This window comes from Gymnoscopelus braueri (genome assembly GCF_963280865.1).
Source record: "Gymnoscopelus braueri genome assembly, chromosome: 15".
In the NCBI taxonomy this organism is placed as follows: Eukaryota; Metazoa; Chordata; class Actinopteri; order Myctophiformes; family Myctophidae; genus Gymnoscopelus; species Gymnoscopelus braueri.
In genome coordinates this window covers 51,139,410-51,150,145 of record NC_137620.1, presented here as the reverse complement: position 1 = coordinate 51,150,145, position 10,736 = coordinate 51,139,410, and the positions used below count along the sequence as shown (strand labels likewise).

The 10,736-nt window shown below is 46.4% G+C and overlaps 1 protein-coding gene across 1 annotated transcript in view; it reads right to left on the bottom strand.

Moving 5' to 3' along the window:
• The window catches only part of LOC308101628 (NACHT, LRR and PYD domains-containing protein 3-like), a gene marked incomplete at both ends in the record, with an annotated part of 39,544 nt that overhangs the window by 25,107 nt on the left and 3,701 nt on the right, over positions 1-10,736 (bottom strand). Inside the window, 3 exons of the mRNA XM_080451049.1 lie at positions 3,497-5,279; positions 5,568-5,724; positions 5,836-6,223. Coding sequence (XP_080307175.1) covers positions 3,497-5,279; positions 5,568-5,724; positions 5,836-6,223 — 2,328 coding nt within the window. The remainder of the gene's footprint in view (positions 1-3,496; positions 5,280-5,567; positions 5,725-5,835; positions 6,224-10,736) is intronic.

The following is a 10,736-nucleotide window of genomic DNA, read 5'->3' as shown; positions in this document are numbered from 1 at the left end:
GGAGAGGAGAGAGAAGAGGGGAGGAGAGGAGGAGAGGGGGAGGAGAGGAGAGAGAAGAGGGGAGGAGAGGAGGAGAGGGGGGAGAGGAGAGAGAAGAGGGGAGGAGAGGAGAGGAGGGGGAGAGGAGAGAGAAGAGGGGAGGAGAGGAGAGGAGGGGGGAGAGGAGAGGAGGAGAGAGAAGAGGGGAGGAGAGGAGAGGAGGGGGAGGAGAGGAGGGGAGGAGAGGAGAGAAGGGGAGGAGAGGAGAGGAGGGGGGAGAGGAGAGGAGAGAGAAGAGGGGAGGAGAGGAGAGGAGGGGGAGAGGAGAGAGAAGAGGAGAGAAGAGGAGAGGAGGGGGAGGAGAGGAGAGGAGGGGAGGAGAGGAGAGAGAAGAGGGGAGGAGAGGAGGGGGGAGAGGAGAGAGAGGAGAGGAGAGGAGGAGAGAGGAGAGGAGAGGAGAGGAGAGGAGAGGAGAGGAGAGGAGAGGAGAGGAGAGAGGGGAGGGGAGGAGAGGAGAGGAGGGGGGAGAGGAGGGGAGGAGAGGAGAGGAGGGGGGAGAGGAGGGGAGGAGAGGAGGGGGGAGAGGAGGGGAGGAGAGGAGAGGAGGGGGGGAGAGGAGAGGAGGGGAGGAGAGGAGAGAGAAGAGGGGAGGAGAGGAGGGGGGAGAGGAGAGAGAGGAGAGGAGAGGAGGAGAGAGAAGAGGGGAGGAGAGGAGGGGGGAGAGGAGAGGAGAGGAGAGGAGAGGAGAGGAGAGGAGAGGAGAGGAGAGGAGAGGAGAGGAGAGGAGAGAGGGGAGGGGAGGGGAGGAGAGGAGAGGAGGGGGGAGAGGAGGGGAGGAGAGGAGAGGAGGGGGAGAGGAGGGGAGGAGAGGAGGGGGGAGAGGAGGGGAGGAGAGGAGAGGAGGGGGGGAGAGGAGAGGAGGGGGGAGAGGAGAGAGAAGAGGGGAGGAGAGGAGAGGAGAGGGGAGAGGAGAGGAGAGGAGAGAGAAGAGGGGAGGAGAGGGGGGGAGAGGAGAGAGAAGAGGGGAGGAGAGGAGAGGAGGGGGGAGAGAGAGGAGGGGAGGAGAGGAGAGGAGAGGAGAGGAGGGAGGAGAGGAGAGGAGGGGGGAGAGGAGGGGAGGAGAGGAGAGGAGGGGGGAGAGGAGAGGGGAGAGGAGAGGAGAGGAGAGGAGAGGAGAGGAGAGGAGAGGAGAGGAGAGGAGAGGAGAGGAGAGGAGAGAGAGGGAGGAGAGGAGAGGAGAGAGAAGAGGGAGGAGAGGAGAGGAGAGGAGATGGAGTTCCCCTGGAACTCCTCAAGGACCCTCTCCTGTCTCCTCTCCTCTCCTCTCCTCTCCTCACCCCCCCCCCCCCCCTCCTCTCCTCTCCTCTCCTCTCCTCTCCTCTCCTCTCCTCTCCTCTCCTCTCCTCTCCTCCCCTCCCCTCCCCTCCCCTCTCCTCTCCTCTCCTCATCTTTCTTTTGCCAAAAAGAAGGAAAGTTGCTGTGGCTAAGATGTAGTAAGAGACATTTATGAACCAGGAAGGCTCATACGTCATGTGAAGTCCTTCATAAACGTCATGCAAAGCTCTGCCAAGTCAAGCTGAGGGTCTGATCACTGATCACGGTGGGAAAGAAGCCTAAGTATTAGCCAGAGCTCTGATCAATAGTCTGTGGCAAGTTTGGAGGCAAGTGGAGAGATCCTGTGCTGACCAACTCCGGACGTACTTCTCGGACGTACTTCTCAATTATAAGTAAAGTAAGTAAGCCTTGCCCATAGAGGCCCATAGAGCAGGAGCCTATCTCCTGTTTCCTTAGTGTGAGGCAGCTTGATGTACAAGTACACCTCCTGGACATGACTCTGGTATGTCTCAGGGACTTACCCCCATCCAACCCTTGTCCTTCAATTATAGTCCTTCTCAATTATAGTAGTAGGATAATAATAATGATAGTAATAATAATAATAATAATAATAATAATAATAATAACTAGAAAATGTGCTCCTCGGAGCACAGGTCTCCGCCAGGCGAGGTGGTAAAACTATTCCTGATTAATTCTGTCTTACCTATTTATATTACATATTGTGAGGTCACGTGATGCTTGACCAATGTTAAGTGTTCACAGACCATGTGCCCATGTATGGAGCTGGACGGACACACGGACAGACAATATTGTGATGTCACTGGACGGACACACACACGGACGGACAAAGTGAAAACATACCTTCGGCCTGGCGGAGACAATAATAATAATAATAATAATAATAATAATAATAATAATAATAATAACTAGACGCGTCGCAATTCAGGGCAATTGCAAAGTGTGGTTGCGCCGACGCCGGTCGCGGGTCGTTGCCGCCGGGACGCGAGGAATATGCTGGGAGGAATACCGTCGGAGGCCGCGTGACGTGCCATTCGAATTTGGTGCTGATTGGATCCTGTGTTCGTGATACATGGCGTTTTGATTTGAAGAAATTGGCCCCTCCCAATAAAATAAATAAGCCCCTCCCACAAAGGTAGCGGGCCAATGACATCGTCATGTCACTCCTGAGATCACCTGCTTTTCAATTTGAGAGGAGTGATCCCCCCAAAAATCATGTTTTTGCATCAAACGGTTACGTTTTGCGCAGTTGTGGCGCCCCCTATGGGTCAAAGTGGAAATGCTATTGGGGATTCGTTGAGTAAACCTCCTTCGACATGTGATTCAAATTTGGGATCGATTGGACGTTTCGTTCGTGATTTTTGGCCTTTTTGGTAAAACGGGCTCCTCCCACTAACTTTGTAAGCCAATTACGGACGAAAGGTAAGGACTATCAAAATGCCGTTTGGATAGGTTTATCGCATGAGTCCATAGATCACGTGTACCGATTTTTGTGAGATTTGGAAAAAAAGAATTGGAAAAGGTGCAAAAAGTGTGTTTTGAAGAAAATTCAAAATGGCGGAAAATCTATCCAGACGCAAATGGGCGTGGCCTATATGGGGAGATGCGTCGTGACCCAAGGAATTCAGGTGAAAATAAATTTTGATTTTACGACCTACGGTTCAAGAGTTAAAGGCCAAAACGTAAAGGGGGCTGTTATAGCGCCACCATGTGGCCGATTAGTGTAATTATTTTTTTAATAATTTCGGACTAAATTATGAACCTCCCCTCCAAATGTGGTAACTCTAGCTCTTACGGTTTCTGAGAAAAAAATACTTGAATTTGAGTTTTTTCACTTTTACATTAAAGCGGATGGGGAAATTTAATGCACTAATAAATCAATATCAATTAAACTATTTAACCAATCTCTTAGCAAAATACAAGCGCACGATTCCAGGTCAAGACGGTCATTTTGAGATATGGCACAACATTGGGGGATAAAAACTGTGGGAGGAGATGCGGTCTAAAGTATTGTTTATCTAGAAACAAATAAATAAAGTATCCCTAGAACTATAGTCTGGTTGCCCTGTTAGGGCAACCACACTAATAATAATAGTTATAGTGTAGTGGTGTGAAGGTAGATTGACTCTACTCTAGTAAGTTTTATATTCACATGAATACTAACCGAGCCTTTCTGCTGTTCCTCACAGCTGGGATCAGTCTATGTCGCCCCGCCACTGATGTGTTGTATGTGTCCAGGTACAACTCATCCAGAACCTCCTCTGACATCTGCAGCATGAAGGCCAGAGCTGAACACTGGATTGGAGACAGTTCTGTCTTTGATCTGTCCTCTGACTTCAGGTACTGTTGGATCTCCTGATGTACTGAGTGGTCGTTCATCTCCATCAAACAGTGGAAGATGTTGATACATCTGTCAGGAGAGTAACTGTTCATAGGGAGATTCATCTTCTTCATGTTGTTAATGGCTCTCTGGATGCTCTCTGGACTGTTCTCTGTCTGACCCAGCAGACTCTGGTTGGACTCCAGTGAGAGACCATGAAGGAAGCGGACAAAGAGGTCCAGGTGACCGTTTTCACTCTCTAGGGCTTTCACCATGGCTCTCTGCAGGAATTCCTCCGGGGTCATTTCTTCTTCTCCTCCTCCTCCTCTTCCCAGGAATGTCTTCAGTACCTTCATGTTCTTTTGTGTGAAACAGTGGAACAGGTAGACTGCAGCCAGAAACTCCTGGATGCTCAGATGAACAAAGCTGTAGACCTTTTTCTGGAAGCTCACACTCTCTTCTTTGAAGATCTCTGTGCACACTCCTGAGTACAGCGAGGCTTCTTTCACATCAAGACCACACTCTTTCAGGTCTTCTTGGTAGAACATGATGCTACCTTTCTGCAGATGTTCAAACGCCAGCCTGCCCAGCTTCAGAAGAATCTCCCTGTCAGTCTCCATGAGCTGCTGTTGATTCACCTCATGGGTCTCATCATACTTCAGCCTCTTCCTCTTTGTCTGGACCAACAGGAAGTGGCTGTACATCTGAGTCAGGGACTTGGGCAGCTGTCCTGTCTCGTCTGTCTTCAACAAGTCCTCCAGAACGGTAGCAGTGATACAACAGATGACTGGGATGTGACACATGATGTGGAGGCTCCTTGATGTCTTCATGTGTGAGATGATTGTGCTGGCCAGCTTCTCATCACTGAATCTCTTCCTGAAGAAGTCCTCCTTCTGGGGATCTGTGAACCCTCGTACTTCTGTCACCATGTCAACACATGCAGGAGGGATCTGATTGGCTGCTGCAGGTCTGGTAGTTATCCAGAGGAGAGCTGAGGGAAGCAGATTCCCCTTGATGAGGTTTGTCAACAGCACGTCCACTGATGATGTCACTGTGACATCACAAACAATGTCATTGTTGTGGAAGTTCATTGAAAACCTGCTTTCATCCAGACCATCAAAGATGAAGCCAACTTTCCAGACAGCGAGCTGCTCTGCTGTGACCTTCTTTAATGTTGGGTGGAAAACATGGATGAGGTTGAGAAGACTGTGCTGCTCATCTCTGACCAAGTTCAGTTCCCGGAATGAAAAGGGAACCAGGAGAATGACGTCTTGATTTTCCAAACCCTTTGCCCAGTCCAGAGTGAACTTACGCACAGAGAATGTTTTTCCAATGCCAGCGATGCCCTTGGTCAGAACTCTTCTGATGGGTTTGTCTCTGCCAAGGAGGAGGGGCTTAAAGATGTCACAGCAGTTGATTGGTGTGTCATGGAGGGTCTTCTTCTTGGAAGCTGTCTCAAGCTGCCAGACCTCATGTTGATTATTAACCCCTTCACTCTCTCCCACTGTGATGTAGAGCTCTGTGTAGATGCTGCTGAGGGAGGGCACTTCAGTGACGTATGTCACACGATCAAGACTGTTCAAACTGATCTTATAATCCTTTAACTCGTCCTGCAGACTGACACCTGCTACGAGAAGAGAATTAATACATTTTAAACATGCAAGTTAATTTAAACCAACATTCAGATGTGTATGCACATTATTAATTACATGTCCCCTTGAAATATACAATTCATTGAGAAAACAGTTATAAATAATAATAACATTTTGTCCAGAGTTGATAGATGTTTAGCATCACTATTTGAACATGGAAACTTATAAAACAATGTGGACATTTAGTCTGACTATGTTTACAACCATTTAAGTATTTCAGTTAACATGAAATATTAATTAGTATAAATTGTGGCCTGTCTTACTTTGTCCACTGCTGGTTTGTCTGGGTGTCTTCAGTCCAGGTGTGGTTTGACTGGGTGTCTTCAGTCCAGGTGTGGTTTGACTGGGTGTCTTCAGTCCAGGTGTGGTTTGACTGGGTGTCTTCAGTCCAGGTGTGGTTTGACTGGGTGTCTTCAGTCCAGGTGTGGTTTGTCTGGGTGTCTTCAGTCCAGGTGTGGTTTGACTGGGTGTCTTCAGTCCAGTTGTGGTTTGACTGGGTGTCTTCAGTCCAGGTGTGGTTTGTCTGGGTGTCTTCAGTCCAGGTGTGGTTTGACTGGGTGTCTTCAGTCCAGGTGTGGTTTGACTGGGTGTCTTCAGTCCAGGTGTGGTTTGACTGGGTGTCTTCAGTCCAGGTGTGGTTTGTCTGGGTGTCTTCAGTCCAGGTGTGGTTTGACTGGGTGTCTTCAGTCCAGGTGTGGTTTGACTGGGTGTCTTCAGTCCAGGTGTGGTTCTGGATCTCTTTCCACACTGGGGACAGCCATAGTGTCCTGTTGGAGCAGACTGGTCCCAGTATGAGGTGATGCACTGTCTGCAGAACCAGTGTCCACAGCTGGTGGAGACTGGATCTGTCAGAACCTCCTCACACACTGAACACCTGGACGCCTGCTGAGTCACAACACGACTCCTCCTCTTCCTCTCTCTGTGGAGAGAACATTTATTATGAATATATAATAGACTTATGTGACTATTTCATAGTTTATTACATAGATAGGACATGCACACAAGCCTGTATAGTGCAGCTTCACCACTGAACACCACATTGTGATTTGTACGACTTCATTCACAAACTTCTTTCATATAGTAACTTATATCTGTAGTTAAACATTGGACAAGGAGGTCACACCACTGACTCTATGGCTTATTTGAGTGATTTCACATTATTTTAGTGATTTCACATTAAGAACTTTTCCAGCAGCTAGCAATTCATTATTAAGCGAGCGAGCAGGTAGGGAGGCAAGAGTAATCTGACACATGAAGGTATAATCATGCCCCGTTTTGCCCCCTTCACATTACCCAGCCTGGTGCAAAAGATTAGCTTTGAGTTTCGATGTAATGTCTATGTAAATGAACGTTTGAAGCTTTTCTTTAGCATTGTGAAGCTGGACAGCAAAAAGTGTCGCTTCAAACCTCCCAAACCCTGAAACTGGAGTCAAAGCTAATGCACTAGCGTCCAGCCAATCACAGCCCCCTTCTTCCCCCATTGCTCCTCCCACTCCAGAGACCAAAACATTTTCTCAGGTCTGTGGGAGAAGAAAGGTCCGGTGTAAAAAGACAGAAATACTGCCACACAATTTGTGTATATAAAATATAGATCAACATAGTTCTTATGAAGCAGTTGGTTTGCACATTAATTAAAGGTTCTATGACAATCATTTTCACTTTTCTATTTTTTATGTTTTTTGGGCGGTTTTATGGCCTCAATTACACCCAAAAAAACATTTGAACATTCAGTGGAGTTTCTGTGGTCAGGGGTTTTCTGAATAATTAGGCTGAAAAGTAATCTGTGATTTCCCCTTGGAGAGTGAAGTCACAGGCCATTAATCCCGCCCACTCTCCTCCTCGCCCCTCCCCTCCCCTATCCTTTTCTTTGGGGGGGGGAGCAGATGCGATGATTGACAGGCAAAATCCCTCAACAGCGACACCCGCGGGCAAAGATTTCTTTTTTCATTGCAGTTGAAAAGGCTTTAGAAATGTGAGAGAAAAACACCTGCAATGGCTCACTGGAGTGGAATTTACAGTTAAAACTTTTTATACACGTTTGAAGGACCATGACTTTTAATGTCATGAAACCTTTAAGATGATGAAGTTTTCTGTAGTCATTTTGACAGCAGGCTCTTCACCATTGAGCTACGCTTTCCACAGATACTTTGCTTTCTACGGGTGCTGCTGCACTGCTGTAGAAGTCCAAATTAAATGTCTAAAATGTTAAATAGTAACATTAATGAAGATAGACCAACTGCAATGTTAAATAGCAGCTGTACATGTAACATTAATGAAGATAGACCAACTGAATGTTAAGTAACAGCTGTACATGTAATATTAATGAAGATAGACCAACTGAATGTTAAATAACAGCTTTACATGTAACATTAATGAAGATAAACCATCTGCATGGCATATTTATGCATATAAATAGATAGTTTGATAACATAAAAGTAGGCAGAAACCATTTCCGAGTGTGTCTGTCTGTCCATCCCATAAAAACTGTTTACAAACAAACCACAGGAGGTTTGAGAGCCTGCATCTAATCCTCCAGTCGGTCTGTTTCTGCCACAGCTGTGATCACACTGGCCACTGATTACTGAGCTCTGAGGCTCTAAAACACTGTTTATTCTTTTAATTATTTAATCTGTGTATATAAAATATAGATTCTCTATTGAATCTCTATAGTTACACCAAAATTATTCCTGTGAAGCAGTTGGTTTAAAGGGATATTTCACTGTCAAACATGTTTGGGTTCATTTTAACGTCTACTCAGGCTTCTGTGTTTCACCTCAGACAGTTTTTCAAGTGTCTTGATTCACTATTTAGATATTTGATAATATTTTTTATCAGACACGCCCCCTTTCTATACAAACCCATAATCACTTCTAACTCCATTTGAACCATGTTAGATTCATTGACTGATATCGTGCCCCTCCAGACAACCAAACAAGCAGCAAGGACCAACATCTGGGAAGATGAATGGCAAAGTAACAACACACAAGCTCTTGAATGGCTGGACAGAGGGATCATACCAACGGAAAGCCTCGCTAGTGGCCACGACCTTGGCTGGACAACCTGGAAGTCACTAAATAGACTGCGTGTGGAACAGGGGAGGTGCAAAGCACTGATGAAAGCCTGGAATTACACAGCAGAAGACTGTGGATCAGAGCAGACAATGTCCCACCTGCTGGAATGTGCCGACGCCCCCCGGTGCAGCCCAGAGGACCTGGCAGAACCTACTCCATCAGCTGTGGCCTGTGCCCGGTACTGGCAGAACGACATCTAAGATTGCTATGGACTCGAAGAAGAAGTCATTCTAATGCGTGAGGGGCCATGTTTTTTTATTTATTTTTTATATTTTGGGGGGAAATTAAAATGTTTTAATAAAAATAATGAATGAAAAAAGTAATTGTAAAAACACTGCCCCTCACGTAATAGAAGGACACGGGTGTTTTCAATTAATCTGTCATGGTTAAAATAGAGTTTGAAATTACATTGGGTTTGTATAGGAAGGGGGCGTGTCTGATAAAATGAATATGGATTTGTACGACTTCATTCACAAACTGCTTTCACATAGTGACTTATATCTGTAGTTAACTCATTCCCTGCCAATGACGTCTTTTAACGGCTGTTTTAGTAAGCCCACACTGCCAATGACGTCTTAAAAAAAAAAAATCTCCATTCACTTCGCTGTTAAAATAAAAACTGAGAAAAAATTCCCTGTTTTCCTGTGTTTTACTAAGTATTTTTGAGCGAATCATGCTATTTTCAACGAGTATAACGAGGGAACAGGAATCGCAATAAATTGTTTTCACAGAAGCACAGTGAAACCCTCAGTGATTAGCAACCATCAGGGGATTGATCATACTAGAGATAAATATTCTGTGACTACTTGAAAAGGTAAGAGAATCGCAAAATCCTGTCAGTGGGACCACACAGCCAGGAATAAGTCTGGCAGTGAATGAGTAGTTCTAGTTTTAAAATCGGCCTCATGGTGGCGCTATAATAATGTTTTTGTTAGCCGGTATTGACCGGTCTTTGACCGATAAATGTTTAATTGGCCGTTTATTATAAACATCACCGGCCACCGTGGCCGGTTGGGAAAATGCTGTTATTAGGCTAGTTTAACATTTAAGCCTATTAGCCTATTCATATTATTATTTGGATAAAGTAACACCACATTGCATGATTGCAATACGTAGTTTACAACCATTAAACCATAATCAGAATCAGTTTTATTGTCACATCACAGGTTTACAAGGTAAAAAAGTGGGTGAAATTCTTTTTTGTACATCGTTCCCATCGCAACGTTAGTTTCCATAGAAAGAAGAGGGGGGGGGGGGGGAGAAGAAGAGGGTGGGGGGCAGGTGGGAAGGAGATCAAAAACAAGAGAGCAACAGAAGGCCAGACAAGTTATCTACATATTTACAATTACCTGAGATAATAAAAAAACTAAAAAACTAAACTAAGGTGCCTGAGCATAGCAGCAATGTATTGTATACTTGTGCATGTTATACTTATACTGTGCATGATAGACAAAGGACGTTAAGGTGCTTAGAGGAAAAGGAGCACAATAAAAAGACCCAAAAAAAGTCAGTGCGTTATACAAGGGATTAAGGTGCAAAAGGTCAGTGCGTGTCCACCTAGAGTGGACTGACCCTAGTATAATCCGCATGTAGCTCCATGAGGGAGTGCAACAAAAAGTCATTTGTACCTGGTGTAGTCCACAGGTGTGTCCGAGGGGGGGCTAAAGTCCAAGTCATTGTCCCTGGTATAATCCACAGGTGTGTTCAGGAAGAGCCAGAAAAGTCTGCGCCGCCTGCTGTCAGGCTGCTGAACTCATCCAGGCTTATGCCCCATTCAGCATTCTGACAGCGGCTGGATTGAAACTACACCAAAATCTGGTGGTGGAACTCTTGATACTGCGGTAGAGCCCCTTGCCCGGTCGCGGTCGTTGTAGGGGGTTGAACAGTCTGTGACTTGGGTGGTGCTTGTCCTTGATGATGCGCTTGGCTTTGACCACGCACCGCTTTTTGTACAGTTCCTGGAGCGCTGGGAGCTCGATTCCCATTTTCCGCTCTGCCGATCGCACTACTCGTTGTAGGCTGACCTTTTCTCGGGCAGTGCAGTTCCCGTACCAGGCCGTGACACAGCCTGTTAGGATGCCTTCAACAGAACTGTTGTAGTACAGCCTGAGGATGCGACGTCCTACTCCGAGCTTCTTCAGGCGGCGGAGCCAGTACAGTCGCTGCTGAGCCTTTTTCCTCACGTGTGTGGAGTGCGTCTCCCATTTGAGGTCCTCCTCGATGTGTACTCCGAGGAACTTGAACTCGCTGACCCTTTCCACTGCAGCACCGTCGATGAGGATGGGCGCATGGTCTCTCCGCGGCCTCCTGAAGTCCACGATCAGTTCTTTGGTCTTGTCGACGTTAAGAGAGAGGTTGTTC